Source organism: Centroberyx gerrardi, chromosome 16, assembly GCF_048128805.1.
Source record: "Centroberyx gerrardi isolate f3 chromosome 16, fCenGer3.hap1.cur.20231027, whole genome shotgun sequence".
Taxonomy (NCBI): domain Eukaryota; kingdom Metazoa; phylum Chordata; class Actinopteri; order Beryciformes; family Berycidae; genus Centroberyx; species Centroberyx gerrardi.
The window spans coordinates 12,069,725-12,094,724 of record NC_136012.1 but is presented as its reverse complement, the minus strand read 5'-3'; the positions used below and the strand labels follow the sequence as shown (position 1 = coordinate 12,094,724).

General features: G+C 45.8%; 1 protein-coding gene across 1 annotated transcript in view; it reads right to left on the bottom strand.

Annotated features, from left to right (window-relative positions):
• LOC139916858 (A disintegrin and metalloproteinase with thrombospondin motifs 2) overlaps positions 1-25,000 on the bottom strand; it is a 102,467-nt gene that overhangs the window by 47,082 nt on the left and 30,385 nt on the right. Inside the window, exon 3 of the mRNA XM_071905874.2 lies at positions 12,830-13,007. Within this exon, the coding sequence (XP_071761975.2) occupies positions 12,830-13,007 (178 nt within the window). The remainder of the gene's footprint in view (positions 1-12,829; positions 13,008-25,000) is intronic.

Sequence of the window (25,000 nt, the reverse complement as noted above, 5' to 3'; positions counted from 1 at the left end):
GGATCTCCTCAATTTCAGAATATGTGTGTGGTGTGGCGGTATTACAGTCATAGAACCATATCAAAGCCATGATTAAGGCAGATTAGCACTTCTAGACGACAAAAACAATGTCTTCCTATATCTCTGGAGAATGATTCCTTTTCTTTACCTTTGCCAGTCTTTGGACTTAATTAGCTGGCTTTAGCAGGCTTGGTGGTGCAGCAGCTCAGCTAAACATTAGTAATTGCCGTGTTTATCTCCTTTCAGATTAAAAATAACCCACACGGAGAGGTTGCGACAGTGTGGAGGCTTTCAGCAAAGCAGTATTCACTTTTTTTTTTTGCTCACGTGGGTTCGAAAACAGCTCCTCATGGCAGGTTCTATTTTTTTTCTGAAAGGCCTCCATGACAGCTTTGCCGGTGAAACATTTAACAGCCTTCCCGGCGGTTATTTTAAGATGACTTTAATTGTTTACAGTGTTTCTCTTTTTAATGGCCTTAACATCGTGTCAACAGCTAAACTACAGATAATCTCGCATGAACTTCAGCCTCCCAGGGAAGAATTGGAGTGCTGAGGAGTTTAACAAGCGAGCACTCCCTCTCTCTCATCTCTTTATACTTCCTTTTTTTGCTTCTCCTTCCTCTCCTCTACTCATTCTCAACCCCCTGCCTCCCCCCCCCCCCCCCCCCCTATCCTGTCTCTATCTTGCTTGTTTATCGCACTCCCTAATAAGAAAAAACCTTTCAGATCTTTGTTGACTTAGTAGCGGTTCATCTCCAAAGACAACAAACAGCATATGTAATAAACAGAGACACACGACAGATTCAAAACAAACATAATACAAACATCCCAGGTATGCATATTTATCACGCTTAACATTCCCAAACTAAGTGATGAAATATGACCTACAAGCGGAGTTTTCGACTATCAGAAAGTCAACGCCATGTTCTGTGCTCTTGTGATATCTACGCCGCATAAGAATTCAAATATAGAGAGAGGGGAGCGTGGAGGGAGACGAGCTCGGAGCTGAACTTGGCCTGCATTCCCTATGTGAGTCATTCTTTGCACGGGAAACTATAGCCAGACACGCTGAGATCTCAAAGTCACCGCAGCAGGGAGGCCAGAGACACTACGAGGGGAGGAGGTTAGGAGAGGAGGAGAAGACGGAGAAGTATGGGGTGGAGGAAAGAAGGGGGGAAAAGGAAAGAGATGGAGGAAAAGATAGAGAAAGGGATGGATGTTAACTGGAAGGGGTGACAAGGACAGGAGGAAAAGGCGGCGGAAAGAGGGGAAAAGGAGGTCAAAAAGAGAAAGCAGAGGGCAGAAAAGTGAAGGAGACAGCAAAGAGGAATAGAGGAAGAACATACAGAGAGAGAGAGAGAGAGAGAGAGAGAAAGAGAGAGCAGAGAGGATGGAGGATAGCGAGGACCAAGAACTTTATAAAGGAATATGAAAGAACAAGTATAACTCTCTCTCTCTCTCTCTCTCTCTCTCTCTCTCACACACACACACACACACACACGGCCGAACACAAGCCAGAAGACTGGGGTTCGCCGGCTTGATTGGGAATCCTCCCAGAAATCTCCCAGAGTTCTGAGCGATGGCAGGAAGTCAGGAGGAGCAGGAGGAGGGATCACAGGGGGAGTGTGGGTAATATGCCAGGGAAGAAGTCAACTAACTTTTTCTCTGCTGTCAGCACATCTGCTGTGGAGGGCGATCCGTCTCACTCCCATCACTACAGGACCGGGCTACACATATGGCGGGAGATGGAGAGTTAGCGCAGAAGCTGTGCTGTGGCAACACACACACACACACACACACACACACACGGAGCACGGCTCTGCAGACATGCCAGGGCGCTGGGTAATTGTCTCAGCGTGATTGTGACCACTGCCACAGAGGACACATTTATAGGAGAGCAAAGGGCTTCCACTCAATTCGAACGACTGTGTAAACCAATGACACAATTACATCTATTATACGCTCCTCAGACCCAGATCATCCCACAGTGGAACAAATTGAATCCTCCTAAAATTGTTAACCCCTCCTATCTGGCTCTCCCAGCAGAGCAAAAGGAACACTCCAACCTGACCCAAGTCTGTCATGCTTTATGTAGCTTTTGATATGGTTATTATGGGATTAATAGCACAGTTATCACACAGACACAGAAACAGAAACACACACACACACACACACACGCTGTAGACAGAATAATCGGCCACCAACCACTCTACAAGGAACGACTTTAACTCTACTCATTGTTTCTATTGAAGTTCAGCTCTATTACCATAGGTTAAAAGTTGCTGAAAAATAAACGCACACCAAATCCACATATCCTCTTGCATAAGAACAAAGACACACATAACACACAAACATACGAACATATGCATACATGCATATATAAACAGCCCAACATAAACACCCGGGTTGTATCTGTAACTCTACAAATCTCAAATCAGACAGTAGCATAATACTGGAGTTTGCGGTAATATAGCTGTTATGACTATTTGCAGTAATAAAATATATGTATTGTAATTGTGATGCATGTTGGATCTGATTGTAAGTTTCTATTCAATTGCAATGAATCCTACCGTTTCTTTTCCAGCAGAACTATCTGTCACGATGTGTTTCCTAAATTCTGTTTGATGAAATGTTTTTATTAAGGTTGTATTTGTAACCTTATTAAGGTTATAGGCTTACAGGCCTATAAAAGCAAAGACACAAAGCAAACACTACTCTATATGATTTCATTATAATATGATTGTTTTTATCATGAGTTTGATTCCAATTACGCAGAATTGGCTACATGTTCTTGATGACATCCCCCTGCAATAAAGGGAAAACAAACAATAAAGATTAATAATGAAAATATGACCAACCCCACAGTGTGCCTCCTACCATCGCCGTACTGCAGTAATTGCTGCAGCCCTAACAAACACGTGCGCACGCAGCAGATGCAAGCACACACTGTTAAAATGTCAGGGATCAACAGTATACACACAACAACAACATGACCCATCTGGATTTGACAGTGACCCGGGTTCACTGGGTACGGTAAAATGTAGAATGATAAATGCGTACTTTCTGCTCCTGCTAAGCTTCAAGCAGGCCTTGTTTTCTCTTCCCCCTCTCCATCATCTCATCTCTACAGTCATTCTCTCCTTTTATTCTGGCTAAATCCGTACGGATCAGACTAATGCTACAAGACATATCAGCCATCGCAGCGGGAGCACAGGACTAAAGACACAGGGAGATGGAGATGATTGGAATTGCTCTCTCTCTCTCTCTCTCTCTCCCTCCCTCCTTCTCTCTCTCTCTCTCTCTCTCTCTCTCATGGATCGAGTTCCTACAGCTTACAGTTCCATGTGACATTTAAAACACAGTCCATGACAATACAAATATGCAAATATAGCTCTAAAACAGACCGATCGTCCCCGGTGAGCTTTAAATAAAACATAAACCGGGCAGCCGGTAAAATGATGAATGCCACGTGTTCCCGTGTGTCGGAGCCCACTGGGACGTCGGACCGAGGTCGGCGGTCATCTATTCAGAGTGTCTCCAACTTGAATAAGCCCCCTTCTTAACCCGCTGATCGGCTGAGCCATAAATGATTGTGCGTCTGCCCTAGATGCTGATGGCTAGTATCGCGGTGTCATCGCTGAATGAAGAAGCGCATGGCTGTGCTTTATTCAATTAGGCTTCCCTGGGGGGCGCAGCACCAAATGAACTGCAGCCTAACAAACTCCTCAGCGCCACACATCACTCTGCTAATCAGCCAGCAGCCATAAGGCCACGCTCCACTTCAGCCATCTTATTCTCTCTACATAGAGTCCTGTATATTGTTGCTGCCATATACTCTATGCTTGGGAAGGTGAACAAGTCTTCATTAGAGCTAGAGATGAGGGAGCTAAAACTATCTGAGACGTCGACAAGAAGCAAGAAAAAAAACATCTGGAGCCTCTTGTTCGACAGTGAAAGGGAAAGTGACACTGCAGCCACTTGAACAATATCTAAACTCATTTTCTGGAGAGATGATCACATTGTCCGCTGCATGAAAGTTAACACAACACTGAAACAAAGTGTATTTGGGTGTAAAAGTTCAAGTAAACATTCTCTGAGTGCGCAAAGTCATTCCACGTCTCGTTGTTAATGTGTCAGCTTCCAACTTTCATGACAAATGGAAATCTGGATTCTTGAATTTCTGGCGTTGGGAGAGAGATCTGTTCACAAAATACATACCAAGATGTCCAAGATCGTGTGAATAAAAACACAGCTAACAACTCTATTATACCAATAAACAGATTTTTTATCACAGACACATAGTACTAGAAAAAAGGACACAACCACATACTTGACCATAAATCTAATAATTTGGTACTTGAGGACCATGTTACACATCACTGAAGTAGATAATTACTGCACACACACACACACACACACACACACACACACAGAATGAGGTAATTACTGTAATAGCGGTGAAGGTATTGGGTCCCCGACAGAGAAACAGAGAGCTATCTCTGAAAGCCTTCTTCACATGAGAGGCTCCATTAGCCTGTGAATCAGCTGACATAATGTTACATCCTCTTTAGACACACATTACGACATCACCTTACATGGTGTTATGACTCTTGGTGGTTGCTCACGGGGCCGTGCGGGCGAACATTATAGCGCAGTTTAACATGAGAAAACAATGTCAAATTTGAAGCCTGCTCAAGCGTGCGCGTTTAGCGAGCCCGTTCAGCGATGGCGGTGGCTTCAGCACCTCTCTGAGGAGCGCCAGATTTAACACAGCATGTGAGTGTGTGTGTGCGTGCATGTGCGGAGTGTGTGTGTGTGTGTGTGCGGCGGTATGACAGTAGTGGGAGGAAGGAAGTCACACGCCATCTCATCTTCCATGAGCCACTGTCCCTTAGGTCGGTTGGTTACATAACTGATGCTAACGCAGAACATTGGCCACCTCTTGGGAAGTCTGTTGCACGTAATTGTTGTCACACACCGACCTGCTGCTTTGTGCGAGACACACATTCCTACAGCTGCACATGCACATGCATCTCCAGTAAACCTACTGCACACATACACATATCTGGAAACCGTGTATTTCCAACTTTGGTTCCATTCTTCTATTTAGTTTTTCTTTTACTTCACTGGAAAGGTTGCATTACATCCTTTACATGGCTTTCTGGCCCTGGGGTCAATGAAACCCATTTAAAACCCACTGACATTTTTTTTTTTTGGGCAATGCCTTAGCATCAAATGGAAAAATATATCAATCAATCAATTCCTTAAACACTATAAATGCGAGGCTTTTATCCAGCAGCAGTAGTACACACGTTGTTGTTGTTGTGTGTTAAGGAGTTTAAGGAACTTTAAAGAAATAAATGACTTTGATGATTTCAACTGTAATGCCTCAAAATGAACAGGTTCTCTGTTGTCACACACGTGCTGTAAATACACACTCTCACGCACACACACACACACTTTGCCATGTAGCAGGCTTCCGACATCAGGAGTCTGGTACTGAAAGCATGAGTACCACATCACAGGCAGCTCCACAGCTCAGAAAGGTGCTAATCTTGTCAAAACACTATGATCACTGCGATGAAACATACACTCTCTCAATCACGGAGACTGTAATAATACTATGCCCCCTCTTCCCGCCAGGCCTCCCTCCGTCTCCGCCTCTTTCTCTCCCTCTCACACACACACACACACACACACACACTCTGTCTCGGTGCGGGTCAGCGTAGTGCTGGTGGCTGCAGAGTGGAGCAAAGGTGTGCCGCACCCTGCTATTATCCCCGGAGCCCTGCTCTGTATAACAGCAGCGGTGTGGCACACTGAGCGACGGCTCAATGGAGGGCCTGCTGGGAGCTTACTAACAGGTGAGGAGTCAGAGCAGCCGGAGGGAGAACACACACAGAGGAGCGCAGTGCAGGCACACGCACATAGACACACACACACACACACACACACAGACACTGGTAGACGCACAAATGTGGTCACTCGGCGGTGAGTGAAACAGGCAAGAAATAAAAGCAGGGAAGCACACACACGCGCAGGCACACATACACGCAGGAATGCATGCAACGTGGGCAGACACACACACACACACACATGCTGAGAGTGGTAATAAGCCAGCCGTGCTCTCCAGGGATAGGGCCAGTGGCCACAGAGGAGGAGAGAGGAAGCAGCTGGCTGTTGAAATACTTCCCCTCCAAGCACTGTAATTTCCTCCCAGAGGCGCACCTGGCCCAGCTCTCATTCACACATATATACTGTATCTGTGTGTATATGTGTGTGTGCACACGCGCGTGACAGTGTGTGTTTTTGCGCTGTGTGTGCTCATGCATACATATGTTGTGGGTGTATACCGGTACCTGCTAATGCACACTACCCATCCGAACATGTACGCCCCATTGCCCGAGATAACATCCATATTGTTATATATGACATACATTATTGTATCCATAAAATCTGCACATTCCACCCCTCCTACAAGCTGTGTACAGAATATGCTGCTGCTGCGACGACTGCAATGGGACCTTAGCGGAACATCCGGCTGATCTGAGACCAGTATCCTGTTACGGCCTCAGTTTTACAAAGATCTCCCTTCACACATCCGAACAGATTGCACAACAATCAATACACTGGCAGTGATCCAGGTCGCCTGCATTGAAGACTCGTAATTGACCAGGGAGATTCATATCAGACTGATACAGCATATCATCGCCGTCGGGTGAAAACCTCGTAACTCCAATTTTGGTGATTTTCGTGTTTTAACTGCAATTGAAGGATTACATTCTCCTCTATGGGTTGAGAAAATTCTTCAACCCTCAGGTTTATGTAATCTTTTCAAAACCAATTAGATAAACTGAAAAATGCATGGTGGACAAGCTAAAAACAAGGCTTTACAAGGTTTTTCTTAGTATCTGAAACGTTGACATTTCGGAGACACAAGGTTTTCATCCGACAACAGCGATATCAGACTTTAATCTAAACATCCTATCCAGCACTGTGACATATGGCAGCTGGCTGCTATGAAGCCCATTTGGAACATATTTCCTCTTGCTCCGTGCAGTGAACTTTACATGACAAGATTCACTGGAGGGACACAAAACAACTCGATCTTAACCCACAGTAGAAAGATAGGAAGGATTTTTATTCCAAAATTAGATATCCATTTGAGAAAAGTGACAGCAACTCACAAGTCACAACACAAAATTAAAACAAATCATTCTTTTTTGAAGAAAAGTAGATAAGCCCTTGGTTAACAAAATTAACTTTTCACATACTGGATAGATATTTAATCATGATTTACAAATAATACTTTCTTTTCCCTCAGTAGATATATTGCTTTTTGGACATGAACTCCTATGTTGAACAGGAAAACCCCATATTTTAATCGACCATGCTATAACAGTTCTGTATAATTTATGTTTCCAGACTCTGGAATTTACTGCTAAGCTTGGGGTTTTTCGCTGCTAAAAACATACAGCCTTGCACAGCCCTTGGCAAATGACATTGTTTACCTAGACTATATACAGTAAAGGAATTCTCCATTGTAACCAGTCATTTCGGAGCTTAAAACGGCAGCCTGAGGACGTACAGAGCAGGCGTCTCCCTGACTTCGCTCACACTAGGGCTTAGACAGCCATCTTGCTTTGGGGCAAATAGGTAGACAGTGCTGGAATGGAGACATGTTGCTTTGAGGCACTTGGTTAGATAATGGAGATGGAGATGGATAGAGTCATTAGTGTGTCAGTGCAGAGTGAGTATGCTGGGGGAACAGAGTGTGTATTATGCCATGTAAACCAAGGGTGTGCTGAGTAAAATCACAGCAGATAAGGTCTGTTCACATTCACTTAGAGCACTTGGTAGTCAGGACCAAGGGCACAGGGTTTATTGCTGGAGGGGGTTTTTAGGCCACTAAATATGCCTCATGATGACATCAGAAGGATGACATCTTCCCAAGGTTTCCAGGTACCTTTCTGGGACTCAAACAAGCAAGCTGTACTGCAAAGTGACTGCTGGGAACCCCTTTTACGTAAGTGACGGGGGATGAATTCAGGCCATTTGTGCATGTATGTGCGTGTGTGTGTGTGTGTGTGTGTTTGTGCCCGTGTCTTTAAGTGCTTAGTCACGACTCTCCTCTTAAAACCCTTGCGCCATATGACTATCCTTGTGTCACCCGCAGAGAGGGAGACAGAGCAAGAGAGAAAGAGAGAGAGAGAGAGAGAGAGAGAGAGAGAGAGAGAGAGTTCTCGAGGGAGCCCCCTTCACTTCCCTGATGCGGGAGGCAGACGTTAAGCCACAGTGACTAGCACCACTAGCCTCCGTCTGACCTTCTCCCAGTTCCACCCAGCTCAGGTCCAACACGGCATTATGTTGACGCTGTGCTGCATTGGACACAGAACACTCCGACCCCACAGCAGCCCAGAACGGCCCAGGACAGCATGGCACAAAACAGAACAGAACAGTACGGAACACAAGAGAACAGGACAGAGCAGCACTGCCTGAGGGGCAAAACAAACGCCGGCTTTGTGCAGATGCGTGAGGTCCTGTCTGTCCGCCTCGGTCCTCCGCCCAGTGTCGGCCCACCAACTAATTGCGATCGTTTTGCCCCAGAGGCAGCAGGGAGCCTTTCTGCCTGGAGAACAATACAGATCTCTGAAATGTCAATGAAAACACAAGCGAGCTGCACAGGACAGAGCGTAACAGAAGAGCACAGAGCAGCACAGGGAGGAGTAGGATATTGTAGCAGAACAGTAAAGCCTACCGTGAAATACCATAGTAAACAATAGAAAACACCACACTGTAACATAGAACATGCTGTTTTAATCAGAGTATTTTGCTGAGAAAAGAGATGTCTTCTTGCATAAGGACAGATTTTGACTTTATTTATTTATTTTTTTTTTTATCCTATTTATGTACGAGCTCAGTCCAGGTAGCAGACTAGGTGAGGGGGATTGTGGGAAAAAGCCCTGTGGTAGTCCATCTGTCTGGCATGTCTGGACACAACGCTGCACTGGCACGCACACACATGCTTGCATCTCGCATACACGCACTTGCACACCAATGCAGGCAAGCCAGCATGCACGCACGCACACACACACACACACACACACACACACACACACACACACAGTCCCCCTGGACAGAACTCTAACTGCTAAACTCCCCTTTCTCTCCACTGTCCACCTTGAGAAGCGAAGCCTCTGCGGCCCACAGAGGAAAAACAGGCAGAAGGAACGGGGGGAAAGGAAGACGAGAGCGTGTTCGGTCTAAAAAGCAGCATGCACTGATAAAACCAGAGGAAAAAGAGGGAAGAGAGGAAAAGGAAATGAAACGGGTAAAACAGGAAGACATGGCTCCAGACCGCAGATAGATGGAGGGGATAAAATGAATTAGTAGAAAGGGAGGGGAGAAGACAAGACAGATTGAGGGATGGAGCTCTGTCCGCCCAGCAGAAATGAATGGCAATCCCTCATTTTCCATCGCCGCGCCGATTAATTGACGAATGTGCCACATTAATAATAAAGCTTGCTCTCTCCACTTAGGACATTGATTCACACCTCCTCAGCTTATGGTGTGAGAAACCGATCAATCTCGGCCCCTCTCTCTTTCTCTCCCTCTCTACCTCCTCTATTACCTGGCTAAATATAACTTCCTTCCCTCTGTCTTCAGCCAGGAAATGAGTCCAACATTCAATAACTGGCCGCGCGTTAAGCAGGCTTGGCTAAGGAGATCTCCAGAAATGATTGATTGATTATTAATTAATTCGCTAATGTCCCTGATTGATCTACAGGGGGGGGGGGGGGGGGGGGGGGGGGGAGTGATTGTCTGAGCGAGAGAATAGAGAGGAGAGAGGAGAGCAAAGGACTTGATAGGTTTTACCTCGAGGGCGGAGGGAGGAGAAGTGCCGTGCCAAGGAGGGCGGATCCATATTGTTCTCATACCCTGCTTCCTCCTCTGTGTCACTCTGTTGTTACAGTGATATGATGTAACAATTGGAAGGTAAACTGATGTTTACATAACATTGTTGTGGTCTAGAATAGCCGAGATAAAAAGGAAAGAGATGGAGAGAGAGATGCAGAGAGAGAGAGAGAGAGATCCACATCAAATGCCACTGGGAGCATCACATGCCTGCTTGTCTGTCTGTCAGTCTGTCTGTCTGCTTAGCCTTGAAAATCCCAGCACTCAAAGCCAGACGACCACGGAACTCATGCCCACGCCATACACGCACACACACGCACACACACACACAAAACACACACACACACACACACACACACTGCGGCCTGTTCTATCCTACGCTATTGATCTGCACCCCACTCTTCATTAGAAAGAAAGATTCAAAGGCAACAAGGAGCAGTGCGATGTGTTGTGTGTGTGTCTGCGTGTGTGTGTGTGTGTGTGTCTGTGTGCGTGTGCATGTACGCGTGCATGCTCCGTGTCTGCATTTGTGTGTTCAAAAAGTGTAAATCCATGATCAAGGGAAACGGTGTAAGTTACATCCTGCATGTGCGCGCGCTTCCATAGGGTTTCTGCGTGTGCGCGCATGTGTGTGTGTGTGTGTGTGTGTGTGTGTGTGTGTGGTCGCGCTCATATGTGTCTGTGCATGTGAATGTAGTGCCAGGTGTCAGTAACAGTGGGAGCAGATCTGTGTTACTCTAATACAGTCTGTCCTCACTGGGTGTTCCTATGGAAACTCTCTCTCTCTCTCTCTGTATATTATTAGACATTCTTGAGTCGACTGCTCAGAATAGGAAGACACAGATCTCATCCATGGCAATACACTTGTTATCAACCGCTGAGGCTCGTGCCCGTCCAGCACGGGAGGCTGATTCTTTGAGAGTATCCTCACTCTGATGATTAGTTAAGATGCAGACCCTTGCGCCGGTCGAGGTCACGATTGATTGACCTCTAGGCATCAAATCAATCACACTGACTGGACGGCGATTTCTGCTAACAGGGGCCGGAGGCACACGCACTGCAGAAATATTCTTCTTAGCAAGTCAGTTACTCTTGAATGCAGTCGTGGAGTCTTATTCTAAACCCCTTGAGCTGACAGTGTTGGGTGCTGTTGTTTTGTTTTGTTTTGTCATTTTGTTCCAAAATGAGATATCCACCATTTGAAAAAGATGGCACCTACGCTTACAAAATATCTAACAAAAAAATAAAACAAATGATGGTATTTTTTAAATGCTAACAGATAGCTTATGTCCTTGATTGACAAAATAATACCACTTTACAGACTGGACTGTATATATTTTAGACATATTGAATGATGAACTTAAGGAAAATGGATACATTTAGCATTTTGAAAAGAAAACTCTTCATATACAAACATGTAAGTTAAATCTGAATCTGATATGTAGGTGCTACAGAACATATTGAATATAAGCTCAGGGTCTCCTCTATCTCTTGGTACCAGCCAATATTTGGACAATTCTCCAAATGAAGGCGTAGCCCTGCCTGCTATATTAATTCCAATGTGTCGGTACTAATTTGCATTTAATTTTGAAACTAATTTGAAAGTAATAAAGTGTCACATTATATGCAAGTGTTGTATATTGAATGGAAGCACAGGATCTCCTCTATGAATGCATACTGTATGCTCCAGCCAGAGTTTAGACTGGTAAAAGATTGGAAGCAGAAACTTATGAGAACCTAATACCTTACAGAAGAGTTATTGGAGGGGAGTTGCATCACTATTTGCCTCTTGAGGTGAAACATTAGATTGAAAACATATATTTTATTTGCATTGCATGTGATGTTTCTCTTTTGCCTTTTGCACTGTGTATATTACATTTCTATGCATGCATATTCTGTGCATGTTTCCAATTTCATCAAAATGACACATTATTTTGTGTTCAGCTCAAGAGATTAAAAGAAGTGAAAATGGGGTGAGATAATTTCACCTGATTCCAGTGCAACTCAACTTGTTTCAGGAAGTTTCTTCAATCAAATGACATTATCTTGAAGCCAGTAGAGTGACCTCATTTCACTGCATTGGAAGCCAGGAAAATATCTCACCTTGTTGGCAGATTGTTTTTTTTCCAAAGAAATAAAATGTTAATACAATATTTTATTTTATAAGATTTTTTTCATTGTGTGGTGATGACATTAGGACCTTCAGAATCAAGGGCCATTTGAATACATGCTCATTATTGTTTCATTGATCTAATCCCAGAACCAACATACCATGGACAGTGTAAGTATGTGTTCCTCTCAAGAACAATGACCCATCCAGTTATAAAACATGGAAAATGGAGGGACACACAATGAGAAACCAAACACTCGATAAGAGCACTAGCTGTTAATTGTTAACATGCCAAGACAGTAGTATCTTATTCTATGAAAGATCTCAGTAAGTGCTACCTTACCCTGCAGACACGTACGTGTGTCTCCATATGTTACTCCATTCTCACTGGAAAAATTAGTGCAGTGACAGGAGGACACATCTTGAGTGTGTGTAGGTGTAATCTTTTCGACAGCAGGGTATGCACACGCTGTGACTCACTCTCTTTGCATACAATAGGTTGGCATGATTATATAACTAGGTGTGTTTGAGGGGAGAGCTGCTTAAGATACCTCTGTCTTTATTTAAGGGTGAGGGAGCAGAGCGAGGCGTTTATTAGGAATATAGTGCAGACGTTGTTAATGGAACTCTGTGATTAAAAAGTCAGCTTTTCAGGAACTGAGGAAAACTCTTCATATTCCCACTGATGTATGTTTAACATTTTAGGGGCTATTATTGATGGCTTTTTGCAGATCATTGTGAGAAAGTACAGCGGCGGAGAGTGTGTAAAGGTGGAGTGTGGTGCAGCGGGAGCCACAGACTGACCTCTGGAGTGGTAGTCTGCCGCCGGGCTGCTGAGGGGCGCTTTCTTTACGGCCGAGGCGCGATAGACGATGTGCGTCCTTCCTCCTCCTCCCTCCTCCTCCTCCTCCTCGATCACTTCATCGCCCCTCTCCGCCGGCTCGATGAAGAACTCCTCCTGCTCCGTCCTGATCATACCGGCCTGAAACCGAGAGAGGGGGAGGGAGAGAAAGAAATTGAAATGATGACATGAAGACCCGCACATCTGTGACATCGTGTTAATACAGTCCCTCGTCTAACCACGTAACGCCCGTCCTCCTCCGCCCCTCCCCTCCTTTCACCTCTCACTCTCCTCTCCATCCATCCTTTATCTCATCCCCTGACACTTTAAAGAAAGAAATAGCCCTTTTGCTTTTTGCCCGTCGCTGTGTTCTGCGGCCGGGCCGGGAGAGGAGAGAAGAGAAGAGAAGCGGAGGGGACAGCGGTCGTCCCTCCAGGGGCCCGGCGGAGGGCCGGAGTGACACCTGGCATCTGAGCCGGCCGACGCAGCAGCAGGAGATGAGACTGTCCCACTCCCATCCTGCACTAACACGCTCTGTCAGGTAATTCCCCATGTCCGCCTAACACACACACACACACACACACACATGCACGCAAACACACATACACCGATGTGCACGAATGCAAACACACAGGCAGAGAGTGAGAGGGAAAGCGAGAAGGGAGAGAGAAAGAGAGAAGTAAAGAGGCATGTATACGCATACAGAGCACACACACGCACACACACACACACACACACACACACACACGCACGCACGCAAAGAGCTGCATGCACATACACCGGGAAAACAGGCGCTGGGAAAATTGCCCGTCACTCTCTCTAATTCCATCTGTCTGTTTAAGACAACTGGTAATTACCAAGGCAACGCACTGCTGTAGAGGGAAGCCATGGGGGAGAACGCACAGAGAGGATAGAGAGGCTTTGGAGGGGAAGAGCGCAAGAAAGAGAGGAATAAATGAAGGAGAGAAAAACATTGATACGCTCAGCGCTTGTCTCCTTCCACCCTCCCTCTGACAGGAGAGGGAAGGGATGATGAGCGAGTCGAACAGAGGAATGTGAATTGATGATGAAATAAAGAACTACAGTATGCATTACTGAGGGATGTGCGATGAAAAGTTGTGTGTGGACTGTAATGCGGAGAGCTTTGCTGAAAGACAACCGAGTCAAAAAATGCCACACTGGGGCACAATAACCCGCTACAAGTGGCCCTGCTTTATAATAACCTACCATAACTGGTAGTATTTATCACCTTTAAAGCTCCAATCTGAATTTAATCTGGATTTTACAGCCTAATAACAGGGATACACATACAGTAGGCCTACATTCATAAATGTCAAGCAATCAATTTATAGTAATCAGTTTAACTCCCATCCATCAATCAGTTTCAGAAAGAAATATAAAGTATGTAATATGGATTATGATGTGATATGACATTCCTGGGATATGGATTTCAGTGTCAAGGCGGCTTTTTGTTTAGATTTGGATTACACATTAAGCTTTTAGCCACAGCAAAACATGGAACAACTGAGTGATGTTTAAGATGAGATCTGTATACAACCTATACAATTTTCTATTAATACAGTAAGCTACTTTACAAGAATTGAGATAATGGTCATGCTTAAAGCCTCTATGCATAATTCAGAAATTCAGTTTAACATTCAAACCACCAGTTATCTGAGATTGTTAAAGAAGACTTACATATATTGTCAAAGTTAAAGACATTCGGTTTCAAGCTGTTTTGAAACACACAGAGTTAATACTGTAATACCTGTTTGTGGTGGTTTGTATGTTGCACGGCAAAATTCCTGAGGCCAATGCAGAATATCACCAGAGGCTAAGAGCATAAAGAAAATACTTCTGGAAAAAAAAATAAACCCAAGGGTGTCGGGGCAGTCTGAGCTCGATAGCTAGTGTCAGTTTATCCAAGCCCACAATACGTATGAAAACACTACAGGACATACTGTACTGTGCGTTATCCCTTTGACTCTCTCAGGGGCCTATTGTGTGAAGTGCAGTCATGAGAGAAGTCCTCTCTCCCCTCCACTGACCACATCCATATATATGACAGCTCTCTGTCAGTCTATAGCATCTACATGGAGCCTGGCTGTACCATAAAAGATAACAAATAGGACTTGAGACCAGGGTTGAATTGTGAAAGCACCTCGACTCCAGCTAGCTATTTTAGTGGTAAAATCATACTTGAATGAATTGTGAGCAACTATAGAATACTATCTATGGAAACCTTGGAGCTCAAAAGGCAATGGTCGTATAAGACCGAGTACGCTCCACCTATACCTCAGAAGTTGATATGAAAGGAAATGGATATTAAAAGAATTGGCCCTTCAGAAATAAAAAAGGAGCTTTTTTTTTCTTGCCTTTACTCTCTCGTCCCCTCCCATTCTCCTTTTCACTCTCTCTCTCTTTCTCTCGCTCTCTCTCTCCCTGTCAGTCTGAGGCTTTGGTCCCGGAAGGATGTCGACAAGCCACTGACCTGCCCTCTCTCTCCCTCTCTCTCTCTCTCTCTGTCTCTCCCTCTCTCTCTCATCCCTCCATTTCCCCGAGCCGTGGTGCGGCATTCCGATCGGAGCTGATGGATCTGCGATGGTGCATGCGTTCCCGCTCCAGAATACCAAGCAGTGGGGAGAGGAGAGCTGTGTCAAAGAAAAAGATGACATGTGGGACTGTGAGACATGGTTGGATCGATCAGAGCCGACGTGGTGCGGGTGGGTGCGGGTGGGGGTGGTGGGGGTCGGGCAGGGAGGGGGGGGTGGGAGAGAGCTGGACATCTCCTTTGAAAAATCCGAGTGAATAAAGCATCAAAGAGTCTGTACAGATTTCCGTAGTGCGAAGCATTGTCTTCATCCCCTCTAAACCAGGAAGCAGGCAAGGCCTAGTCGAGGGGATTATGGGGAGGCTTGTCCAAACACTGTGTCCAGAACAACTGACTGAGATTCAGATTTATCCGCAGTACACCACGGGCCGTAACACCGCAACACGAGAGCCGTTGTTCCAAAACTCGCCGATAGGGTTAGCGCGGCTGAGACCGTCACGGTAGAGCATTTTCTAAATCATAAACGTGGATTACTAGCATCTTTCAATGTTTCTGAGTTGTTTTTTTTTACACATTTGATCATTTGCATGTAGAGAAGGCAATACATAAAGCACACAGTGGTGGAAAAAAAAAACATACCACCTGCTCCTCTGCTGTTTTACTCACATGAAATATTACCACTGTTTCAGGAATAAATGTTAACTATGACAAAATGTTTTAATATTAGAACGGTTTCAACAAATTAGGGTGTCAGGGTGTCTTCAGCCGCTTTAGGAACGCATTAAAATTTCACACCACCTTTTCTCTTAAATGCAACATTCTGCAGGTGAGACCTTTGACTGGATTTGATGCTCTGTCATGTCTTCAAAGTCCACTGAACGTGCGCACAGGTACGGGCAATCGGTAGAGTACGTGTTAAATATGCAACACTTAATTAGCATAATAATTTCATCGGCCGTCACCTATACAAGCGCTTAGTATAGGGCAACAGTAATCCTACTCAGGCATGGCAATCAATGCCACATGTATGAATACGTTCTAATTAAGGGACCGACGGAATGCAGTTGCCATTGAATAAAGCCCTATAGGCAGATACATAGGGTTCAAGACTTAAGTTAACCATCTATTGGAGGAGGGAAAAAACACATAGCTGAAATGCTGAAATGATCTCTTATTGGTGGACAGTCGGATCTATTTCAGGTCATATTTCAATCAATCTGAACACTTGAGTTCACCCCATCGCGAGGAATGAACGATATCCGGGTGATTTATCATCAAAGAGGACTGAAGGAGAGAAAACATAAATACACTCGCTGGAAAGTGTAACCTATCCCACATCTGGCTTATCTTCAACTGACACACACACACACACACACATACACACGACCCGACATATATAAAGGCTTATTATTACCCTCTCGGCCATTGAGACGGTGACACTAACCACAGCCCCTTCCCTCGGAGACACTGAGGCCCATCTGCAAGGCTCCAAATCTGGAGGCTACAACCTGGGTGTCCGGTTACAAAGGGAGGCTCCTCTGCATTTGAAGACATACCGGGCTCTATTTAAAGAGTGGAGGAGAGTAACCTGAGCGGCGGCTAAGTGTCCTATGGGGCACGTGAGACAGAGGAATAGCAGAAAAGCTATGAGAGAGGATGTTGTGGTGAGGATCAAAGTCACACCCGGTCGGGGCCCTTCAGAGCAGGCAGTGTGTGTGTGTGTGTGTGTTTGATCTGGTGTCAGTGTGTCAGTATATATATGTGTGCGTCTGTGTGTGTGTGTTTGATCTGATTCATAGCCCTACTACTGTTGGCTAGCTTCACACACAGTTGCACACATGCATCCACAGGCACACACACTCTCTCTCACACACACACACACACACACACACACGGATATAGCTTTGATAGTGACTCACTCACACTGTGTAACCCTCCAATTCATTCATCCATTGAGTCATAAGAGAATCGGGCTCGTGGTACAATAGTAAGGCTGATTCGAGGAATTAGCTACACTTCAGAGAGAGAGATTAAAAGTGCATGTCACCGCAAATATTAATAGTGTTGTCTTTAATCGCAGCCGCGGCAAATCGCACCTTTATGCCGCAGTCAGGTTCAGAGGAAGCAGAGTTTTGTGTTTGGATTATGATTAGAGCTCAGGCAGAAATGCAGATTTATCTGAAATTTATGAAGGCATGCATGAACCAAAGCTATTTAAAACACCCAGGGATGCTAAATATATAAGACATTTATGACCCTTGGCAAACCTTTCCTCTCTACTGCTTTACTCTCACAGGAGAATAGGTAGAGAGCAGAGAGAGAGAGAGAGAGAGAGAGAGAGAGAGAGAGAGAGAGAACTGTAATTAAGGTTAAGTATTAAGACAGATTCATTAAGTGAATTAAATTATTTGCTTAATGTCCTGAAGAGCGAGGCGATTGCCCAATTATGTTAATCGGGGATATGCTAGGAGGATGAGGAGGATGAATCCGACGCAGCAAACAAAATTTATCAAATGTAAACACATGGAAAGGAGGGGGCTTTCATACTATTTCACTCTTCTGCCCTCCGTCAGTTACACAAACACATACGCACATATACATACACACACGCACACGTTACGTAGTGTGTGTGTGTGTGTGTGTGTGTGTGTGTGTGTGTGTGTGTGGTGGCAGCCAGATGCCAGTGTGATTTAAGTCCCGGAGGACTTAGCGATGCAGCTCTGTCCCTGTCACCCTGCTCAGCTCATTACCTAGAGTGGTCTCTAAAAATGGTCACACTCCAAAATAACACACACACACACACACACGCACACACGTCTGCATGCGCGTACCGTAAGCACACACACACACACACACACACACACACACACACGGTCGCCCTCTCTCTCTCTTCTTCCCTGCTCCCTCCCTCTCATTTGCAAATTGTTCATTTTTGCCCTACATTTTGGATCACAATATGTCAGCCAAAGTAGACACACACACACATACACCCACACACTCTTTCTCTCTCTCACACACACACACCCACACATAAAGTCTGGGTCAGTCCAGGTTAAACCTCTCCAGTCAGGCCCGTACACGTCAACTGTCTGTGACCCTTAAAAGAATAAAAAACAGGGAATTGTAAAAATGCAGAAGTGAAAGGAAGCGAGGGGGGGGGGAAACATAAATAAACAGTAAAATCTCACCCTCGCTCCCTGCAAAGCCACTCAGGCTTTTAGTCAGAGAGTTCCCGGAACGTCTTCCCTCTTCCCCGCGACCCCCATAGTGCACTTTGGGTCATGGGCTCTAAACTCTGTTCCCTCCCTCTCTATATCCCTACTCCTCCCTCCTCTCCTTTCCCTCCGCTCCGGGCAAGCCTTCTCCACATAATCAGCTCCTTCTCCTGCCCTTCCCCCCCCCCCCCCCCCACCACTTTCTCCTTCTCTTCTCTTTTCATCCCCCTCTCCCTTCTTCTCCTCTTACTATCCCATTAATATCCCATCCTCCCTTATTCGTTCGCTCTGTTTCTCGTTACGCTAAGTGGGTGAGGCAGTCCGCGTGTGTGTGTGTGCGAGCGGGCATCGGGTGTGCAGGTGTAGGAAAAAAAGAAGGGAGACAAAAGACGAGGGAGAACAGGCCGCCTTGTATAAGCATACTTTGGATGGCATGTGCCCTAAGAATAGCAGTAGTTAGGCGAACCTGGTGATTCTGACCACAGGGCCTGTGGAAATTTTGGTTCAGGCTGAGTGTGTTGACACAGAGAGAAACACAATCACTGACAGCCTGGCAGATATAAGGCTGACAGACAGGCTGCCAGGCAGGCAGACAGACAGACAATCTCAGTTTCTCTCTCTCTCTCCCTATTCCTCTTGTTATTCATCAGGACAGAAGCTCCCTCCCTCTGTTTTCTGTCCAAACAGAGATTATGAATCAGCAGAACGAGGACGGGAAAAAGGAGAGAAAATAGCAAGAGGCAGAATGAGCGGAGAAGTCAGGAGGAAAAGAAATGTGCGACAACCGGCCTGCATGGGAGAGGAGACGGGGGGGAACGAATGAGACAGTTGGAAAGTGAGAGATGAACGGCAACGAGGACAAGAAAAATCGGAGAGATGAAAAGAAAAGAATGATTTGCGAAAGAGTCAAAGCGGAGAGGAGTTTCCGTGGTGACGGAGGGGGATAGGGAAGGGGAAGGAAAGAGGAGAAGTTACAGATGAGCGAGAGGTAAAGAGATAGAGGGTCGTTCGTTCTGTGGTCAGTCCAGCACATCTGGAATGCAGTAAAGATCCTCCTCCACCTCATCGTCCCTCTCCTCCTCCTCCTCCTCCCAATGTTCCACTCACTCTCTCTCTCTCTCCCCCTCTTTCTCCCAGCCGTCTGACAGCTTTCCCAGACAGCCAAAATGTTCTTGGCCTGACCAACACGGAGGAGTCAGGACAAGTGCGGTGAGTGTTTACAGGATCCGACGATTAGAGGCCTTCCTCACTCTCAGTCTCTATGGGTCTTTTTCACAGTGTGGCTCAGGTATTAGCAGAGGGACGGTGTTTTCAAAAGCGTGTGGCAGGTTTTGCTACAGAGGGGGGGGGGAGAGGCTACAGTATTAGCTGAAATATTGCTGGATCAAACCCAACCCAACCCCGTAGAGAGGTGTATTCTAATTGCGAACCGGCTCATGGAACGTGGCTGGTGTTGTGTGACGTCTACAGTGGCCCCCAACAATGCCAAAGTGCCCTTGACTGAGAGATCGCACTGCAGGCAATGACTGAGGAAATGCATGTCTAGTCACTATGTGTTTGTTTAAGACGGATATATCTGAAAACACAAAACTTTACCTAGGGCTGGGCGATATATCGTATAATATCCATATTGTGATATGAGACTAGATATCGTCTGGGATTTTGGTTATTGTAATATTGTTAAACAACTTTAATGTTACTTCTTCCAGGCTGCATTACAGTAAAGTAATACAACTTATTAGCCTGTTCTGGCTCAGTAAAATGAACAGTGATTGGCTTTACCTGCTCATCATATTCATATTACTACTACTGTGATATTTGATTTTGTCAGTATCGCCCAGCCCTAACTACCCTTTGTGTAAATTGGGGAGTAAAGGTGATCGTCCTACCAAAATAAATCCAGCAGCCTGACAAGGAGAGATCTGCACTTACACACCAGGTTTGGGGTTGTGAGTGATATCTGTACTAGAAGACATGATCTGTACAGGTGCAGCCCATAGACAGAAATACATCTGTGGAACGTCTGGGGTGCGTTGTCAGCGCATAACGACTTTCCAAGTGACAAGCCTGACACACATTTTAATAGACTGGAGGTTAGTCTTTAGGGATCTTTAGCCTCTGTGAGTTCCCTGCCCTCTCTATACTCACCGTGCTAATGCCAACACACTCGTACAGACACACACACACACACACACACACACACACACGCACAGAGCAGCGGCCAAGCACTCATCAATCCCTCTTACCGGCCCAGCCCAGCCATCGATCCAGTTTGTGAGCGTGTGTGTGTTTGTGTGTGCGTGCGTGTTTTTACGTGTGTGCACGCTTGTGTGTGCGGTCTTCCGAATTGATAAATGACCTCGATTAGTGGCGACTGACCGCTCTATGATTGCAATCTAAGTGCAGCGGAGCAGCTGTTCCCAGAGCAGCGTTGTCTAAAGCAGTCTGTGATTAATACCACAGCGCTCTAATGAATTACAAACCAACCACTGGCCTGGGATCTGCTGGCCAGTAATAACTAAAATGCTGCACCTGTGAATTTGTGTCCCTTTACAGTTAGAGCTGAAGGTAAATCCTGATGAAAGATTTAGTTTGGACTGATAAAAACATGGAAAAACATGATATTTCAAACTGCAGTGATGCCTGCGTGTTGTACAAGTAATCTAGTCTCACCAATTTCAGATGTCTCCATATTTGGTCCATTACAGGTGTTTGGATAACCTGTCACTTCGGCTTGTTGCAATGTAAGTAAGTGAGGTTTGTCTGTATGAGCGAGACGCTACGATAAAACACAGTAAGCCTCTTTTTCTTCTCAATTAAAAGAAAAATCCCTCTCTGTCTCTCCCTCCTTTTCTCACTTGCTGTCGCTCCCCCTCTCTGTCTCTCTCTTGCTTCCACCTTCCTGACCCTCACTCCTATCAACCCCTCCCCTGATACTGACAGTCACACACACACACACACACACACACACACACACACGGACACATTCACACTCTTGCACACACAGACACACGCGCAGATCCACGCCCATCCTCATCCTTATCTCTACTCTATCTCTATATCTCCACATCTATTGGGTATACCTGTAACCTAGCAACAGAGCAGACCCAAGACCCTCCCCTACCTGCTCACTCCACTGACTGCTGGACCCGAGAGCCAATCGGATTGTCTCAGGGCAACAGCGACAGCCAATCAAGCGTTCGCTCTAACTGGGAGTTGCCCCTTGCTCTCCACCCTTTCGACCCCACATGCAGGCAAAGAAGGGAGCATGCGCACGCACACGTAACGTATGCACACACACACACACACACACACACACACACAAACATACAAGTCTCTTGAGGCCGCCAGGAGAGATCACAGGATTGGGCTGACTTGCCTGTTGATTTCATAACAACCACTCCTTCATTAGCAGACTGAGGGAAGCTACCTGTGGAGCCGGTACACACACACACACACACACAAAGCACAACAGAACAGAGCCACGCTAGAGTACTAATAACTAAATGTAAAGAGAAAAGTTACAGGCAGGCACATTCAAACATAACATACCCTAGATAATAGTTCAGTTGAGTGTAATGTTTGGATGTCATGGCACCAAGTCAAGATGTGCTCCTCCATATGCATGTGTGTGTGTGTGTGTTATGTGTCCCCAAATTGGCTATGTGCTTTCATGGCATGGAGACCTGTTGTGTTCTCTCTCTCTCTCTCCCTCCCTCTCTCTCTCTCTCTCCTTTCCATAATCTCTCCATACAGTCGGCGAGAGAGTCGGCCTGTGATCTACAGATGAGAGGAATCCACACTCCTTCCCTCCGCCACACTACTCATCTGTTTATTTTCTCTCTCTCTTTCTCTCTCTCTCTATCCTCCACCTATCTTTCACCCTCCCCCCCCCCCCCCCCTTTATTTTCACATTCCCTTTCTGGCTTTCCACTGGAATCTGTCAAAACAGGGTTGGAGCCGTGGATGTGGATGGGAGGGAAGGCAGCATGCGAGGGAGAGCGAGCGAATCCCCCGTCTACCTTTGAATTGTAAGAGCTCCCTCTCTCGCTCTCTCTCCGGCTGCACCGCTTCTGAAGGGAACGATCAAAGCGGGAAAATTGCGAGAATTAATCAGCCTCTCGTTGGATAGACGGAGGGGGAGAAAGAGAGCGAGAGAGAGAGAGAGAGGGGGAGAGAGAAGGAGAAGAGAGAGACATCTCTGTCCACACATCTGTTACTACAAACACTCCCTTTCTGGGCCCTGACTTCATGTATGATAATAAGTCGATCATGAAATATGATCCACTTATTAGTGAATGGAATCTGCCACTGGTATTAAAGAGAAACCAGACCACCAAACTTTGAAATTCCCAGTCCCACTATCATAGACGAAAGCGAGGGAGGCTGAGACCTTTATCTTGCAATTTTTACAAAAACGCAAGGACTGGTGATGTTCTCTCACATGTTCATACCTCCAATACAAAAACACAGCCAAGGCCTCCGAATAGTATTCCAAGAATTCCAGAGTTTCAAAGGATTCCAGGGATGAAATCCAGTGTGGCTCTCTCGTCTCAAGTGTGAACCAGTGTGTGTGTGTGTGCATGTGTGTGTGTGTGTGCATGCGTGTGTGTGTGTGTTGTGTGCGTGCATGCTAGTGTGTTGATGAGGTGAGGAGGCGGTGTTAGAGGGAAGCAATGGGAGCGTTGGTGAACTGAGGGCACGAGGACCACAGAGCCTCTTTGTTCTCCACCAATCTCTCTCTCTCTCTCTCTCTCTCTCTCTCTCTCTCTCTCAAGCTTTGCGGCTCATAGACACTTAGTATGTAAGTGTTAGGATATGCAAGAGAAAGTAGCCTACCTTATATGTGCAAGTTGTGTGTGCACCTGTCCACGTAGGTGTGTGTGTGTGTTCATACAGGACTATCTACCCTATGTCCTTGTGTGTGAGTGTATGTGTGTTGCGGCCAGCCTCCACTATGAGTGCAGGTGACCGGTCACAAGGCAGTGGAATACCACAAAGGCCGAGCAGGGAGTAGGATTAGGTGGAGGAAAACACTGTCGCCTGGACGGCCTCAAGATGTCGCTGCAGTTCATCTGCATTTACTTACATCTTGAGTCCGAACGCGACCCGTGCAAAAACTTGCAGGAAATCTTGACCACCATGCGGCAAAAAGCGGCTGATGAAGAACAGGTTCTGATGTGATGGATTCCTAGCATATGTGAAAAAATGCCTACTTGAAAGTTTGATTTTGTTGTTGACAAAAACAGAGACCAATCAAGTCCATCATTTAGCCTACTGCTGCTCTCCATGGCCTTTGGCACGTGCCAGCGCTGCCTCTAGTACAGTGGTTCTGAAACGTGGGGTCCGGGGACCACCAGGGGTCCTTGAGGGGGTTCCAGGGGGTCCCCAGCAAATTGATCAATTGTTAAACTTCACCATTATTTAATTTACAAGAAGTTAACACAATTTGAGAATGTAGAAGAATGATTATTTTGATCATAGTTTCACTGTCATCTCTCTACCTAAAATACAGATAGTCATGGAATTCTGGAGAAAATCATATCTGACAATAAAAATATTCTCAGATTTGGGTTCGAGAGACAACATCTCATCAAATGGGGGTCCGTGGCTCTAATGTGGACTATTTAAGGGGTCCTTGATATGAAAAAGGTTGAGAATCCCTGCTCTAGTATGCGTAGACCAAATTTCAGAATAAAAGTCACACACAGATCAAACGTGCATATCCTAATATACAGTATAAGGCCACAATGCTGTATCATACAATGTTATTTATTCGATTTTTTTGATCCATACATCACTTGTGTAGTAGGGCACATTTAAGCACATTTACACTTTTTAGCTGTTTATATCTGTTTTGTATACACTCAAGGAGAAAGCAATTGCATCAATGCAATCAGCCGCTATTTGCCGCACGGCGGTCAAGATTTCCTCCCAAGTTTTGCATGGGTCGTGTTAGGACTCAATATGCAAAAGTACATGCAAATGAATTAGAGCGCCATCTTGAGGCCGGTCGGGGCGACCGCACCGCAGATACAGTAGGAAACTCAGTGGGCAGGAAGGTCTGCTAGGTCCGTCTGGTGGGCAGAACAGAGAGAGGAAGACAGAGACGGGGGGAAGAGGCAGAATGTGTGTGGGAGAGAAAAACACTAAACAGAAGGTGAGGCGAGACAACTGAGTGGGGGGCCCTGAGACTGAGATGTGCTCAGGAGGGGTGTGTGTGTGTGTGTGTGTGTGTGTGTGTGTGTGTGTGTATGTGCGTACATGTGGCTTATGTATGAGATGTTGCATAAGCGCAGGTGTCAGCAGGTGCATGCAAGTGCTAATACGAGCTGGTGCATTGGCATCTGTGTGTGTGCGTGTGTGTC